At 33.1% G+C, this 18536-nt stretch overlaps 4 protein-coding genes across 5 annotated transcripts in view; all 4 read right to left on the bottom strand.

Annotated features, from left to right (window-relative positions):
• Positions 1 to 18536, bottom strand: part of Rbcn-3B (WD repeat-containing protein Rbcn-3B) — a 128084-nt gene that overhangs the window by 86238 nt on the left and 23310 nt on the right. The gene's annotated exons all lie outside the window — the stretch shown is intronic.
• On the bottom strand, positions 1193 to 1944 carry LOC149476242 (uncharacterized; the record flags this gene model as incomplete). The annotated part of the gene is made up of 1 exon (XM_089712396.1): positions 1193 to 1944. A coding segment is annotated over one exon (663 nt), but the record flags the coding sequence as incomplete, so codon positions are not given.
• Positions 3032 to 3968, bottom strand: LOC149476241 (uncharacterized). The gene has a single exon (XM_089712355.1). The coding sequence runs from the start codon at positions 3727 to 3729 to the stop codon at positions 3172 to 3174; it is 558 nt and encodes a 185-aa protein (XP_089568481.1). The 5' UTR covers positions 3730 to 3968; the 3' UTR covers positions 3032 to 3171.
• LOC149476240 (uncharacterized) lies at positions 5900 to 7327 on the bottom strand. The gene is made up of 2 exons (XM_089712371.1): positions 7247 to 7327; positions 5900 to 7087 (listed from the first exon to the last, which is right to left on the bottom strand). The coding sequence occupies exons 1-2, from the start codon at positions 7272 to 7274 to the stop codon at positions 6651 to 6653; spliced, it is 465 nt and encodes a 154-aa protein (XP_089568497.1). The 5' UTR covers positions 7275 to 7327; the 3' UTR covers positions 5900 to 6650.

Here is an 18536-nt window from a genome sequence, read left to right as displayed (position 1 = left end):
TCATGGCTATTTTTAATTCAAATAATTTTGGATTATTTGGAAGAGAAACAAAAACATGACTGTCACTCCAGCACAAATATCTTGAATAATAATGTCACCTCAAATTTTCACGGTATCCTGAACAAAGTGCAAACTACAGGCCCTGCCAATTAGTTCACACGCATGTTAAATTAACTGGCAAATGAGTCAAAATTGATTAAGCACACACACGCGTTGGGTTTTGCAAAATTATCGGCTTCATTAAATCGTTAATCTTTCTAATCAATTATTTCCATACATTAGCTTCTTTATATTCACGATAACTTTAATACATAGAATTGTAATAGATGTTTATAAAGAGAAAAACATTTGAAATATTCAAATTTCCAATTTGAAACAATATACATAATCTTAAAAAAAACTGTATAGCAGAATTTATTGAATTTGAAATGAAATATAACATAAACATGTGCATAAGGGCATTGAAACTTTCTGGCATATCAAACCCGCCGCCATTTTGATTTTTTTTCAAAATCGCGGCGCACGATTAAAGTGGTATGTATGGATAGAGGATACATAGACAAACAAAAAATGTCTAATAACATAGTACCCTAAAGCGTCACATTACCGAGATATTTGGAGGTAAATATTCACTTATGAGTACGACAAACACTAAAAATAGACTTATTACGTGTCTATATGCATAATATTATCTCCAAATAATCACTCCTAGGTAGATTATTATTATTAACAGTTTATTGGAAGAAAGTAGGTAGATTCATTACATAAAAACATACATACATTACATAAAAATGTAAGTAATGTAATGAATACCTACTTTCTTCCTGTAATAATAATAATCTACCTAGGAGTGATTATTTGGAGATAATATTATGCATATAGACACGTAATAAGTCTATTTTTAGTGTTTGTCGTTGTACTCATAAGTGAATATTTACCTCCAAATATCTCGGTAATGTGACGCTTTAGGGTACTATGTTATGAGACATTTTTTGTTCGTCTATGTGTCCTCTATCCATACATACCACTTTAATCGTGCGCCGCGATTTTGAAAAAAAATCAAAATGGCGGCGGGTCGATATGCCAGCGTCCATACAAAAAGTTTCAAACCCCTTTGATTAACGTTATCAAATGAATAGATAAAAAAATTAAACACGTCAATAAAGCAGTAAAATTCCACATCAATAGAAACTAAAATTTAATCGTTCCATAGAAAAAAAATTACTTAAAACAATCAAAGAGCAAAGATAAAATTTCCAGTGTCAAAATCCTGTTAAAAAATTATAGAAAAGGCCATGAAGGTGGGTTGAAAGGTGGCCATTTCACGCCCGGAATAAAGCCACAAACTTTACACATTGGCTTCGAATTACTATCTTTTTCTTCACTACTATCATCATCATAATCAATCACAACACGTGGTGTGTCCATTTTCATCCCTGATTTAATATTAATAACATTCCCATCTATTGTTACTTTTATTCTATTAGATCCTTGTTTAGGTTCAATCACCTTTGATTTCTTTTTATTTTTATCATCTTTTGGTTTTTTTACTTGTTCCTTTTTCTTCGGCGCTTGTTTCTTTGTATTATCTTCCTTCTTTGTATTATCTTTCTTCTTTGTATTATCTTTCTTCTTTGTATTATCTTTCTTCTTTGTATTATCTTTCTTCTTTGTAAGAGTTTCTTTCTCAATTGCATATAGATTTGTAAACTTTTCTCTCAACTTAACAGCCAGTGGTTGAACTAGCACTCTTTCTTCGTCATTCACTGGTGTTATATCCACATTTATATTATCTTCGTCATTGTTTTGAATTTCAAGTGAATCGTCAGTTCGTACATGTCTCTGTTCTGAATATGCTATGAGAATCACTGAAACAATTATTTTAAAAGAAATTAAAACAAAAAAAGTTGTAATTTTTACCCAACACTGATAAAGAAACTTCTGTTAAATACCTATTATGTCATCACAACAAGACCATGAAAATGATTTACAGGACTTAAGGATTTTTATTTTTAATTAATTTACTTATCTAAGTATAATATTATCAGAACTTATTGAACGATATTTTGCCCTTTTTTATACCCTAATTCACACTACACAACTGAAGGAGTTAAAATAATATTGCAAGGAAAAAAAACTAAAAATACCGTAAATGAGAAGGCGATACATAACGGCCTAATCTTCAATGGTATTATGAATTCTGTTACACGTCTTTCCAATATCAAACACACTACTATCAAGTACACATGTAAAATTATTGTGGCAAATTTATTTTTCACGTGTTATGTGATTACTATATTAAATTGGGGTTCTAATTGTAAACGAGGCTTTAATTCATCCAAAGAATTAATAAGCTTCTTAACAGCATAAACTGTATTTTTGGGGTACGTTAGTTACTTGGTAGAATGACCACAGTTTCTGGCATTACTTTTTGGGTTGCTATCAATAAGTAAACATTATAGGCACATGATTACATATAATGTAAAAATGACACCTACTAATGATTGGCTTGATTATTTTTAAATTATAGAATTGCAGAATTTCCTTCTCCTTTTCTTATTATATTCCTATTTTCTATTTATATTTTACTTTTCAGGATATACAAATGATTGAAAGTCATTTGATTCTGATGTTCACTCAAGTTATTATAAAATCTTTTCAAAATCATTTCATTTCATTATTTTATCTTTGCTTCTCACTAGTTTTGAGAGATGACCATTTATAGCAACTGTGTTATCTAAATTATTAAATTGGATGTATATTTTTCAAGTTTGTCCTCATATTATTATTTGAACTATATTAATTTCCCAGAATATTTGACACACTGGTAATTTCTTATTGCTTATTCGGTAAATAAATTGTTTGGTTCATGATTTCGCCTACACTTAAGAAATTCGTTACACATTATGAAAACTGCTTGTAAGTACTCAATATAAAACCTACTCAGTTATAGGTACTTTATATGTTGTACTTTGATCAAAAGTAATTATTTCAATAAAGATAATGAAATACGTTTACATTGGTTGTAATTTTATATTAATATGTTAAACAGAACTTTTCATTACATTGCAATTTCAAATAGTAACTTACGCAGTAATTGTAGTGTTCAAAATTTTCGACTTGCATGTCATGTTTAGTTTAATCTACATCATGATGTACATACTATTTGATTTAAAATATAAACTCCCCGTTTTGCTGTAACAAAGCCATCAGTAATTCTCCATCTTTGTCAACATCATTATCATTATCAACATCATCCTTGTTTTTTTCAATTACTATAGTAACACCAGCATCAATACTATTATTCATTTCATAAGTTTTACGAGATTCTTCTGTAGTGGTTTTTGGTCGTCTTGTAGTACGCCTGGTTCGTCTTGTAGTGGGTTTGGGTCTTCCAGAGGGCCTCGGTGGTTTTCGCCTTCTTTTCTTAAGCTTACGATTTGGGGACTGCTTGTCATCGTAATAAAGTGCCTCATAGAAAGTTGTATAGTCATCGTCTGGTCTGTATCGTTTGACAGGCGCGGGTCTGTGGTGCTTATTTCCTCTAAGTAACGCTTTTTCGTGTAGCATACCATCATTTACTAGATAAATGGGATACGGTGTAACTGGTTGAATGTTATCTATACTCGAAATATCAACATTATCATTGGAATCAATAATGAGTGAACGCTGATCATCTTCATCGCTTATTTGTTGAAGCGACTTCGGAATTAAAATCACTGAAAACATAATACTGAGAGTAAGAAACTGGTTTCTGCTGCATCGCTTTATATTACAATTAAACCAAGTTGTGCTTAGGTTTGATGAAAGGAAACAAACATAATAAAAAATACTTTTCGAATTGTCATATGATAATACGCTATACTGGGAAAATAAAAAACTAAAATCCCCTTACCCAACACACACCAACCCAACGAAAGCATAGCTCCAATGTGATAAATGTTTGAATTGCGTCAATCTAATTGATTAATTTACTCGATTAACTGTAATCTTTTAATTATAAACTGTAAAATTCAACCAGATGACGTTAATTTTTTTTACAATTGAATGAAATTTAAAATTAATTGGAAAATAAATAGATATCAGATAAAATAGTTGCATATATGTGAAATTATTTAAAATTTACTATTGTGATAATGATCGGTCATAATATAATGATACTAGCGGTCCGCCCCGGCTTCGCCCGTGGTACATATGAAAAATAGATGTTGGCCGATTCTCAGACTTACCCGATATGCACAGAAAATTTCATGAGAATCGGTCCACCCGTTTCGGAGGAGTATGCAGACTAACATTGTGACACGAGAATTTTATATATAAAGATAATAGAATTTCCTATTTTTTCCTATTGCACGACTCATGATGCGAAGCATCAGAGAGTGCTTTACGATCGAAAAATTTTTTTCGCCTCATTTTTGCAGCTATTCTTATTATTATAGCCTTGTTAGTTCACGGAATCAAGATATTTTGCATACTATAATTGTCGAGATAATTTAATGGAGATTAATCCCATACTTTTTAAAAATTGATTAACTTCAATAGAATTGAAAAAAAACACCGAAATAGGTCAAAAAATTTTCCTGTCCGTCATGTGTGAAACCTGAAAACACTATAACTTGTGAAAAAATCCATCATTTGAGTTAATTTTTTTTTTTAAATATTCTAATCGACGATTGTAGGTCACTGAATGCGAATGATTAATTAATTCAGTGTCGTTTAATTGCAATTAATAACATATAAAACGAAAACTATAATAAGTTTTTTTTTTATATTTCATAATTAAATGAGCATTATGAGTCGTGCACTTTTGGATTTTCCAAACTTTATGATATTTTGTTTTCAATGAGAGGATGTTTATTTCAGTACTTTATTCACTTAATTGAATTATAAACATTTCACTAATAGTATAATGATGCCGTCAATCAACGTAATGAGGCAAATAAGAGCTCACTGCTCAATTATTTTGTTCCTTTAGGTACAGACAACATAAACACGAATTAACGTTTTTAGGATTTGTAACTTTAATGCTATATCATGGTTAAAATTAGGTTCAACTTGAACAATTGTACAACTACTCTCATATATTTTATACAAAAAACGTAATATTGTTTCTTGTAGCAACTATACAGGGTGTCCCACTATTGGTATACTAAGCACGAAGGGACTTGTAGTTTTGCATAACCTGATCACGTAAAAAATACTTAAATGAATAATATTGCGTCAAAAATTGTTTGCTAAATTTATCCATGTTTTCTTCTCTAGCTTCGCGCAGCCGGAATATACCGCTTCTCTAATGTGAGCATTTTGTCTATGAAAACATAATCTTAAACGATAGCTCACGTCCTGTTGGCAAAGTTGGGCGGGTTGCTTGTCATGGGTGTACACATTGAGTTTTAAGAATTCATCTACATGATAAAAATGCGTCTGGAATTTTATAAGTATTTTTTACGTACTCAGCGTATGCAAAACTATATATCCTTTGAGCTTAGTATACCAACAGTGGGACACCCTGTATATACAGTATCCATATTTCAAGTATGATTCTTATTACAATAGTTATTTCCCGGAATATTGTACAAATTGCAGTATTTCTTAAATATTTAATTAAACGGTGTGGTTTATGATATTTTTACTTTCGCTGAAGCCATTCAACACGGGATATAAAACCACTTGTGCAGAAAAGCTACTTAACTTCATTGAAGAAATGAATTATATAAATTCTTCCTTAATAAAAATATTTACATGAATAAAACAAAGTAACTGCTAAACAAAATTTTCCTAAGACAAAAAAAATTTACTATCTTTAACCCTATCAAGTCATGATATTACTGGACAATATCAAAGTTTTGAGACAGACTGTATTAAACAAAGAATCAATAACGTTTATTCATTGATTTGAGTAATTACTTCGTTAAAGAAAACAGATAATAAAATAAGAATACACTGGTTGTAAATACTATATTCAATTTACGAGACAACATTCCAAATAAGAAGCTTACAATAAAACATTTGATTGAAACATTGATTAATTATAATTAAAATTTAATTCCGTAATTTTTGAACAAAGTATCAGAAACTAAAAACAATAAAGAACAAAATTGGCGAAAATATGAATATGACAGAAACGACTAAACGTACACAGACCACAATATTGAATAAGACGAAACAAAATTGGCAATTCATAAAAATGTCTGAGCGGCCGTACACGAATCGCGTCAAGCAGTTGAGACCCAACGGCTTGAAGCCGCGACCGCGCGGCGAACTATAGACATTCATTAACTGCCGTACACGGACTGCTCGTGCCGTCGCGACCGCTTCAAGCCGTCAACTATTCGGTTTGTAGCGACAGCTTGAGCAGTCGACGACCGACCGCTCGAGCAGTCCGTGTACGTCGCTCAGCCGTTAACTGCTCGAGCTTCCCGTGTACGACCTCTCTAAGTATCTACAATTTCATCTGACCCATAATATTTAATCACCACAATGTAATTTAAAATCTACATGTAAACTCCGCTAGGTACTGGGAAGCCAATCGAAATATGCTAAATTTTCATCTGCTTGCAAATATTTTATAATATGGTCTGGTTAACGAGACAGATGGATGCCATGTTTAATTCAATCTGTTTAATCTGTGGGACAAATATTCTGTAATATTAACTGCTTCGAAATATAAATTGGCCGTTGAGTTTTATCAAAGCGTTCAGTAATTCTCTATCTTCATCGTAATCTCCGTATAAATCAGGATGGGGCCGGGGTCTTGGTCTTGTGGGTTTGGTTGGTTTAGGCCTATATTTTCCCCTTTTCTTTGGCCTACGACGTAGCAACTGCCTACCATCGTTATAATAACCCGCGTTCAAAAAATTTGGATATATGTACGGTCTGTTTTTTCTTACGGAACCTTGGTGCTTATTTCCTGTAAGAAACGCTTTTTCATGTAGAATACCATCATCTTCTAGATAAATTGGATACGGTGTAATAGTTTCAATGTTATCTGTACGCGAAGCATCGACATTTTCATTGGAATCAATAATGACTGAACGCTGCTCATCTTTATCGCTTATTTGTTGAAGCGACTTTGGAATTAATATCACTGAAACACAATACTGATGGTAAGAAACTGATTTCTGCTGAATAGCTTTAAATTACAATTGGAGAAGATTGCTTAGTTGCATGTTATAAATTATAGTTAAAAATTATTTATCCAATTGAACCAATACGGGAAAAATATTGTAAGAAAAGTTATCCTTACCCAAAACACACCAGGCCACGCAAAGCATAGCTTCCGAAGTGATCAAATTTTTAATTGCGTCAGTCTTATTGATTAATTTATTAATCTCTCATATAATTGATTAACTCCAATCATTTAATTATAAACTGTATAATGCAATTAAATGACGTTAAGATTTTTTTAAATCGTAAATTAAATTTTATTTTATTTCTGGGTTATTTTTAAACACAACCACAACATTGCGCTTTTATCAGTCAAGATCAAATAAAAAGCCACGAAAATGATAAAAATATAGAAATCTTTATGAATATCGTTTTAGACTCTATACCACACATTATAACTTATAACTTATCTTTAAGCAAAATAATAAGAAAAGTATGGAGTAGAAATAGAAAGACACTTAGAGCCATACATATCATTAAATAGTATAAAACAAAATCGCTTCGGCTGTCTATATCTTTAAAACTACGCAACGGATTTTGATGTGGTTCTTTCTAGCAGTTAAAAGTATTCTAGACCAAATTCAATTTATATAATTGTTTTAAACAAAGTGGCGGCAGCCGCGGGAGCTACTAATTTATAATCAGAAAATAATTTGTGTGCAGATCAGGCGATTTTCCCAGTAAGTTTTCGCCACAGAAAACAAAAACGTTCTTTACAGTATCTTTATATATATATGTTACGGCTAAAGGTAGGTGAGAACATAAACTTAAGATTAGCCGGCTAAACTTAGGTTTATTTTCGACGAGGTGTTAATGTTAGTTTGTTCTATCTTTAGCCGGCTAAACTTAAGTGTAACCGCAGGCCCGTGGCTAAAAATGTCGGGGTGGGTAGATTTGGTTACTATAATACATGTAAGGAACAGGGCGAGTGTTTTCTGGCACTTCGCCGGCTGCTGCCGCAGCACGCTCGCTGCGCTCGCTCGGCTCGTGCGGGTCTTAAGAGTTCTAACGTAACCTAACCTAGCCACCAGCTTTCTGCCCTGAGTCGGGGTGGGTAGATTTGGTTACTATAATACATGTAAGGAACAGGGCGAGTGTTTTCTGGCACTGTGCGGGCCCCTCAAGCCCTCCACCGGCCCGGCGCTAACCAAATCTACCCACCCCGACATTTTTAGCCACGGGCCTGCGGTTACACTTAAGTTTAGCCGGCTAAAGATAGAACAAACTAACATTAACACCTCGTCGAAAATAAACCTAAGTTTAGCCGGCTAATCTTAAGTTTATGTTCTCACCTACCTTTAGCCGTGACATATATATGATAAAAATGCGTAAATGTAGTACAAATTACAATATATTATCAACAACAGAACCGTTTTAGGAGTCAATGAATGCAAGTTCTGTTTCTATTGTACCTTCTTGTAATGTTCATAAAAAAAAGAAGGCAAACTTGCCAAGCCACAATTATCTATATTATATAATTATAATCACTATCACTATCACTACATAGTATAAAACAAAGTCGCATTCTCTGTCCCTATTTCCCTATGTCCCTATGTCCCTTTGTACGCTTAAATCTTTGAAACTACACAACGGATTTTGATGCAGTTTTTTTTAATAGATAGAGTGATTCAAGAGGAAGGTTTATATGTATAATAACATCCATTAAATAGTGGAGAAGTACTGTTATTTTTGAGGTTTCTAATGTGATGTCGTAAATAATTACATTTTTTCCGCTTACATTGCAAACGCAGGCTGAACCCTACGAGTTTTATCAAAATAATGTACTAAGTATTGTACACATTGAAAAGGTCTACAGAAAAGTCCGCGATGGCATATGTCTATCTCTTATGGATTACCCACAATAACTTTTTTTTGTCATTTACTTTTTACGTCAAATAATGGCTAATTTTCGAAGCGATTTAAACCAATACAGCATTAATCCATAACCAATTAAATACCTTGAATACATTGTTCATTTAATATAGATCTATATGGCCCTTTACACCGTATGATTTAAGTGAATATTTTCGAAGATATTACAGATTTAAAAATTGCGGGACGTACCGTTTGCAGCAGTACCGGCCGGCCGGCCGGGCCGCTATGTTTTTATATACAACGTTAAAAGTTTTTCTGTAGTGTATTTAGTATCAGCATTGCACCCGTGCGAAGCCGGGGCGGGTCGCTAGTAATAATATAAAGGTTAGAATATAAAGGCCTACCAGTCCATTTAAAACCCCTATCCATAGCCCAGTTTTATTCCTATCCATTGTTTCTGCAATAGTTCTACATCGGCCGCAGACTGCCCAGGGCTGTATCTCTATGTGCAGTCATGGGCAGGCTGCGGCTGGTGTCCCACAACACATTAAATTCTCTAAAGGACCTCTGCGTGTTGGACCTATGTCCCCACGTAAGCCTCCCAAAGGACCTGGTATCTTCCTTCTGGTGATACCCGTGTATAATGGAGAGAAATATAAAGGTAGTAAATAATATGAAGAGTTGGTTTGTTAGTTACGCGCTAATTTTAGCAACTACAGGTCCATTTTGCAACGTTCTTTCAGTTTTAGATAGCACATTTATGGAGGAAGTATATTTGCTATATACGGCACGCTAAGACCAAGACAAATACCAGTCAAACAGGAGCGGAGTTATGCAGATAAAACCGTAGGGCACAGCTTATCACTACATAGTATAAAACAAAGCTACTTTCTCTGTCCCTATGTCCCTTTGTATGCTTAAATCTTTAAAACTACGCAACGGATTTTGATGCGGTTTTTTTTAATAGATAGAGTAATTCAAGAGGAAGGTTTTAGTATATATGTATTTTATTAGGTTTTAGATAAAGCGGGCGAAGCCGCGGGCGGTAAGCTAGTAATTTATAAACAGAAAATCATTTATCAGACTAGCTTCACGGTAAGTTTTCGTTTCAGTGGGATAACACACACCGAAAGGCGAAAACTCAAACGAAATCATACCAATAACTAAGATATTTTTAGTATAAATAAACATTAACTTATGTTTGGAGAACGTTTGTAATGTTTTGCGTTCTATCAACATGCAATTTTCGAAGCCATAATCAGAAAAACTAATTTTGGAAATATGAATCAACTAGGTTGTTGACAGGTGAATGATTTTTCAAAATCGGTTGAGTAAATTTTAGTTAGACCGAACTATACTACAATGGACATCTGCGCCAAAATAATATAGCAATCCGAGCTTCACAGACAACCCTCATTACAGTTGTATACGTAGTATAATAATTTATCGTTAAGCACAAGGATAAGTAACTTAAAAATTAAAATTAATCAACCGTCAGACCTCAAAAAGTAATTTATTAAAAATCAAATACTTGTCCGGACAGCAACACATACTCCAGGGGATCTTGCCAATCAGGATTCACCATAATACCATTATGTTTTTTCGTTAACTTCTCTCGATACATGTAGTCAGGAAACGAGCCCGGCATGAACCGCCAATTAAATAATCTTAATTTCTTTCGTCTGTGTAAATTTGGATATGGTTTCGGTTTCAAGGTTTGTCTACGCCGACGAAGAATCCTCTCCATTTCAGGATAGTGGGAAATATTCTTACCAACCAACTCTTTTATGCTTACTACTACTTCTTTATCAACATCATTGCTATTGGTCGCGTTCACACAATTTATTGTCACCGCTATAAAGGAAAATTTTTCATTACTCATTGGTTTACTTATATTTTAAACATTGCCATCCCTTCCAGCAATCAATTAAAAACGCATTATTTAACTATAGGTAGCCCAAAATCTTCTTTTCTTTTTTAGTTCTTGTCAATGTACATTTTGTTTTAAATGTTTGCGAAAAAATACGATTTTTACTTCACATTTATATCAAAACGTGCACATTTTTTTTTGCTAAGAAGGGTTGTCATGTGTGATCCAAAGGACTATTAAATAATCGGAGAATCTAGATCATTGAGTCACATAAAATATCTCCTAAATGGACTGAAAAATATGGATTTTGAAGTGAAGCTTCTTTAGGCGCGTTGAGAGTAAAATTTGAAGGTCGCGTCATGGCAATACCGTCAATAAGACGAATATTTTTTTGTATCTTTGAATCTTGCCAAAGAAGTTTAACTTCTGATACGAAAGCTCGGCACTCACGCTCTTTTCTTTAACTTACCAAAAGCGATAATTAAATGAACGACGATCATGTCGATATGATTGCCTCTCCTTAGGAGTCGACTTTTTATTCGCAGTAATAATTAACTCAATTAACTGTGTGATTATTTTTTAAAACATTCTTGTTTAATTAACTTTCAGTTTTCATTCTCGTCATTTTTTTTTTATGATAATTTTAAAAGTTTGAAATTTATAAGACTCGCGGTTTTACCTTATAACAGCAAAAGTGTAACATGATACTTATATGAAAAAAAATTGCATTGGATTTGACAATACTTGAAAGCACAGTTATTTTTACCGATAAGAGAGAAATTTGTCTGTAAGTAAACCATAAACCAAACAACAGCATTATTTGTAAAACTGAGTATAAAAATAGGCTACTTTGAGCTTTAGCTTTTTCCTTTAGTAGATAATGGGCTAGTAAGAAAGTGCGCGCACGTAGCGACGCAACTCCCCATGCAAATTGATGGGAGAGACAAAATAGTTGCGGAGACAAAAGTTGCTCTTGTCTCCGCAACTATTTTGTCTCTCCCATCAATTTGCATGGGGAGTTGCGTCGCTACGTGCGCGCACTTTCATACTAGCCCATGGGTGGAGAGACAAAATAGTTGCGGAGACAAAATAGTTGCGGAGACAAAATAGTTGCGGAGACAAAGTTGCTCGTGCGCGATGGCTCTTAAGCAATCATCAAAGACAACATCGATATTCTATCAACGGATAACCTAAACATTCTCGCCAATATTCTATCCTTTCTGATTTATCCACAAATTTTATTGTTCTTCAATATGTTTATCTTCCAATTTAATTTCATTAAATTTAATATTAATTGCATCTACTCATCTTTGTGCAAATGTATCTCGAACAGGAAAGTTAAATGGGAAATACAAATAGAGTCAGTTAAAACAATCACACGAATACTAAATTATTCCGTGATTATTTTAAAGCACCTTACCAAGAGCAAATATTAAATGGACGGCAATCATGTCGATATGATTGCCTCTCCTTAGGAGTCGACTTTTTATTCGCAGTTTTTAATTAACTTAATTAACTGTGTGATTATTTTTTAGAACCCGCTTGTTTAATTAACTTTTAGTTTTCATTCTCGATGTGCAAGGCATATAATTTTTGTGTGCATTAACGATTTGAAAATTATAAGACTCGCGTTTTGACCTTCACCATCATCATCAGTTCATATACGTTCCCACTACTGGGACACGGGCCTCCTATGAGGGTACAGGCCATAATCCACCACGCTGGCCTAGGGCGGGTTAGCGGATGACACATGTCGTCGAATTTTTGATATTTTTTATTTCACCTTAGCATAAAGTCCAAAAAAAAGTCAGATATGAAAAATCAAAACATTTATTTCGATCACGAATTAATCGCCCGGCAAGTCACTTACCAGTCCACATGTTTCCCCATTTCTTTAAAAACCTTAAATAATACACGTATAACAATACCAGCGACCAATTTCTCCTGTCTATTCATATTCGTATTATGTTTATATCTATCTTTCTTTCTACTACGAGCGAATCGAGCTGGGTTTGTTATAGCATGTTTTGTATCGAAGCTTGTGTCAACCGTGTCCAAAAATATATCCACTTCTTTCATATCATCTTCGTCACGTGTTTTACATTCTATGTCTTGGGTTGTTGCTAGTACAAAAGCTGAAATTGTAATTATAAATAGGAAATACTGTTAGTTTCTTTTTACGATAACACTTTCGACTCAAAAATATTTTGATATTTATAATTCTTCTAGATCGATTAACATGGGTATTTTTTTATTCAGGGTTCATCCTAGGTTGAGTTTCTGAGTTTAAGTAATGTTAGAGCTAGCGCGCAAGAGCAGCTTTTGTCTCCACAACTATTTTGTCTCTCCCACAACTCTATGGGTTGCGAAATGCGAAAGTTTGCGAGGATGTGTGTGTGAGTGTGTATATGTGTGCGTGTTAGTAACTCTTTCACGCAAATACTACTCAACCGATTACAATAAAATTTAGCACACATATAGAGGGTAACTTGGATTAACACATAGGATAGGTTTTATGCCGGAAATCCCACGGTCCCGTTCCAGTGGCAAGCACCATCCTACTAATGTTATAAATGCGAAAGTTTGTGAGAATGGATTTTTTATTACTACCAAACCCAATAAAATGAAATTTGATTTTAAACTTTATATCTCGGAAATCCCACAGGAACAGGAACTATGCGGGTTTTCCTTTGAAAACGCGGGCGAAGCCGCAGGCGGAAATCTAGTCTATATAAAAAGTATATAAATATATTTACATAACTAGAATCTGAAATGAAATTCCTACGTTAATATTGTAATTGTCTACATTTTAAATTCACAAATTCTTACCAATAAAAACCGCAATTGAAATTAACATGTCGTTATGACCGTCACGGGCGCGAAAACGTCTTTATATACGCGATAATCTAATTAACTACTACAATGTTTTCATTTATTAGGAACTAGCTTTCCGCCCGCGGCTTCGCCCGCGCAGTCAAAGAAAAACCCGCGTAGTTCCCGTTCCCGTAGGATTTCCGGGATTGCGTCATTTTCTCGGGATAAAAAGTAGCCTATGTCTTTTCTCGGGTATCAAAATATCTCCATACCAAATTTCATGAAAATTGGTTCAGTAGTTTAGGCGTGATTGAGTAACAGACAGACAGACAGAGTTACTTTCGCATTTATAATATTAGTATGGATTCACAAACTTCTGCTTAAATTGCTAGCCATTGTAATTAGATGGTATATAGGTACCAACTATTATTTTTGTATCATATTTGGTTGGATTAGAATTAGAAGTAAAAAATCATAAAGCTAACAATTTCAGAATATTATAATATACATATTTCTAAACAATAAATGAAAGTGTGTGAAAAAGTAAGTGAAAGAAAGATGGTCAGTAATCTATTGAAGAATGCTGTACACATAAAAATAACTACGTTAAAAACAACCAACTTCAAAAACGGAAAAATCAAAAATAAAAAAGATTTGATATTATTAATTACTACATATTATTTAGATGTGCTATTTACTAAAAAGGTTTGATGCCGATTGCCGGTGCACGGGCTTAAAACTTAGTGCTTGGCACCGACTAAACTACTGAACCAATTTTCATGAAAATTGGTTCAGTAGTTTAGGCGTGATTGAGTAACAGACAGACAGACAGAGTTACTTTCGCATTTATAATATTAGTATGGATTCACAAACTTCTGCTTAAATTGCTAGCCATTGTAATTAGATGGTATATAGGTACCAACTATTATTTTTGTATCATATTTGGTTGGATTAGAATTAGAAGTAAAAAATCATAAAGCTAACAATTTCAGAATATTATAATATACATATTTCTAAACAATAAATGAAAGTGTGTGAAAAAGTAAGTGAAAGAAAGATGGTCAGTAATCTATTGAAGAATGCTGTACACATAAAAATAACTACGTTAAAAACAACCAACTTCAAAAACGGAAAAATCAAAAATAAAAAAGATTTGATATTATTAATTACTACATATTATTTAGATGTGCTATTTACTAAAAAGGTTTGATGCCGATTGCCGGTGCACGGGCTTAAAACTTAGTGCTTGGCACCGACTTCAAACCTATTTAATAGTCATAAGGTTTGTTTTATAAACCTTTAAAAATCTAGTTTTAATGTACCTAATGAATTGAACAACAACATTCTGAAAAAATTTAAAGAATAGAAAAATATCGAAGCATTTGAATGTTAAAAACTAAATATCTGATTCCTGTTTCTAATATTATTAAACTTAAACTAGTGCTGAAAGACAATTCGATGCAAACATAAAAAAAAAACAATTGGCACAGTGATATTTATTAACTTCTTAAATCATCAATCAACCGCTCATTCTCCTTTCAAGGGCAATACGAATTTTGGACAAGATCCATTCCCATGGCAAGTTCTTCAGTTTAGGCATCAATGCCTTCACGATTGCCCAGTTCACACTATCATCCTCTGTATAAGATGGTGATGTAGGTGCAGGCCGTTTATACCGCGAACCGGAGAAATAGGGCTTCCTTCTTAGACCAACTCTATGTTTGTCATCTTTACCATTCAAGGGATAGATCAACGGTATTTTATGTAGACTATTTAATTCAGGGTCGTCTGGTGTGTCGAGTATTTCAACTGAACCCGATGTAACTCTAATGTTTAAGGGATGACCATCTTCTGGTTTTGCTTTGGCCACATCAGTTAAGAGTATTATTGCTGGAATTATGTGACAATTATTATATCATATTGATGTATCTCTAAATAAGAAGTTGTAGAATGGGGATTTAAAAGACCACTTATAAAATAAAAGAGCTAGTAGATTCTAATTCAAGTATTTAATAGGTGTACATATCAGATACAAAAATTTGTGTCTTACTGGTTCGTAAAATATACTCGTAATGACTATTTATAAATAATTAGTTATTTAAATTTTAATTTTCATTTAAATTATGCCAAAGGACAAATGAAAATATGGATACAATTTTACGAAATATTTTTGGGTCAAGACCAAAACAGATGAGTTCAAGGAACTACAGGGATGAGATCAAAATCCTATTTCAATTTAACCGATTTAAAAAATAAAAGGAAATGCTTACACAATAGAAGAAGTGGATAAAACAGCTTCATGATTCCTAATGCATTCAGCAGATGTATTGTCACCTTTTATAGCACCCCCAGGATATCAATAATTAGGTGTGACTAATAGACATAAATCGAAATATTGTTTAATTGATTAAGACATTATGGCGAATAATTACTTGTAGGTACACTTACATTTGATTAGGTGTAATTGAAATTAATTTTCGTGTCCAGTAATTCAAATCATGAACGATTAGGTGGTTTAGGTTCGTCTTTTTTTATTTCTCGACATATACGATTTTTATTTGATTGACTGACTGTATCTTTCTTCAATCTGAATCTTTCCTTTTTCTGATTGAAGAAATATAGGAAAATCGTCATGTACATCCAAATCAAATCTATAGTATCTGTTCTATAGCTCAAGCTCTTTCTCAACTAATACCTTTTAAAAATATTTTTTATGTTCAGTAGGTTGGAGAAAAGGTCATCAATTTTATTTTCAATACGTCACACTTCCCGAATGCCTGTCTGAATTCAGATTCTGAATTCCGGTAGCGTGCTATGCCGATATGTTTAAACCACACATATCTTCCAATTCAAAATTAGACAGTTGTATCGTCCAGTTGTCCCTTTTGCAGTAAAGCTGAGACGATTCATAATATTAATTACGGTATGTGTGTACGCCTTATAATGTATAAAAAGATTCTCAATTCATAATCTTCGGTACGGAATTCAGAACGCACGTCAGACACATTTTGTCAGATCCATCTGAAATATTAAGTACCAGATTTCCGCCCGCGTTTTCAAGGAAAAACCCGCATAGTTCACATTCCTGTGTGATTTTCGGGATAAAAAGTAGCCTGTGTCTAATTCTGGGTCTTCATTTACCTACATACTAAATCTCTTTGTAGTTGGTTCAGTCGTATTTGCATGAAAGTGTAAACCATTGTAAGGCCGACCAAATAAGGGTTTCATATAGAGGAAATTTTGCCAGATCATCCAGCTACCTATTATACCGTTTATGATCATCAATACAATTTGTTGTTCAATTTGATTTCTAGGTTCAAAATAAATCGAAATAATCTATACTTTGATTTATTCCCTACAAAATTGAGTGATTCCTTAAATTGAGTAATATTTGAATTTTCATTTACTACTTAACATTAACATGATATTCGTGAACATACAAAAATTAAACTCTTCCATCTTTATAAAAGTATTGTAGAATAGTAGAGAAACCAAGAGAAACATATAAGCTATACTGCGACAGAAATTTAAAGCGATAAAGAAATAGGTTACTTTTAAAGCGTGTTTCAACTATTTACATCACCAATTTCACCAAAACCAGGAAGATTTAAAATACCTATTCATGGAATTTTCATAAAGTTTACTAGAAGCACAGTCATTTCAAGTGCCATATTTTCGAGTATCGTTATACAACTAATTGTTAGCACCTACTGGTGAGAAAGTACATCATTATTAAGTTATTTATGAAGTTTTCGAATACTGGTAATGTTATATTTTAATAGATCATATCCAATTTTACGTGCGACATGTGTTTGGGAAAGGATTGTGCCAAATGCTTTCTTTTTAATACAAATATGATAGTTAAACACTACCGGATATTTTCTTGTGTACATAGGCTTTTTTGTGATATATTATTTTTAAATTTCGAGCTTTAAATTTCATAGCATTATCTATACTACTAATATGTATTATAAAGCTGAAGAGTTTGTTTGTTTGTTTGAACGCGCTAATCTCGGAACTACTGGTTCGATTTGAAAAATTCTTTCGGTGTTAGATAGCCCATTTATCGAGGAATGTTATAGGCTATATAACATCACGCTACGACCAACAGGAGTGGAGCCACGAGGGTGAAACCGCGCGGAGCAGCTAGTTCTAAATATTATAGTCTCTATCTTAGATTACAAAATAAAAGACAGATGGAGCGTTGCCGAACTAAACCGAATAATTTATCGTCATTTCCATAAAGCTATGTGTGCTGTCATTTCGCCGTTGCACTGTACGTACACGGTGCTTCTGTGTGGGTGTTATGTTACCAGATATTGAAAATTTTCCCAAAATTTTCCCCGACTACGGAAGAAAGAGGGTTATGTTTTTCGAGTGTAGGTATGTATGTATAATATTTCTTTGACACGCCCTGCAGTATAAACTGTTGGATCGATTTTGAGTTGTGACTTGTGACTTATGAGGTGTCATTGCAATCATCTGAATTATGAAGGTAGCTGTGGTGGTAGTGACGTAGGCTACATAAATTATTAGCAGTCATGTTTTAATTTTTATTTTAATATAAATTCGGGTTTTTGATATTATTTTATAATATTGTAAAAATTATTTTATCATCTATCTACTAAAGTTATACATGGACAAAATAATTTTATTCAATTTTTATTAAATAAATTACATTAAATTTATTAAATAAATTACATTAAAAAAAGTTTTTATTTTTCAAAACATATCTATGAATGCGAATAGCGGTAGTATTTAGTCGAGAATGCGGGACATTTTATTTTCATCATATCCATCATGTGTTCACATGAATTAAATCGCAAGCGAAAACGACGCTTTTTATAAAAGTAACAAAAAAATGTATAAT

This window comes from Colias philodice, chromosome 28, assembly GCF_061535455.1.
Source record: "Colias philodice isolate Cphi_HAF_F1 chromosome 28, ilColPhil1 Martin Lab GWU primary, whole genome shotgun sequence".
In the NCBI taxonomy this organism is placed as follows: Eukaryota; Metazoa; Arthropoda; class Insecta; order Lepidoptera; family Pieridae; genus Colias; species Colias philodice.
This window is presented reverse-complemented; position numbering and strand designations above follow the sequence as displayed.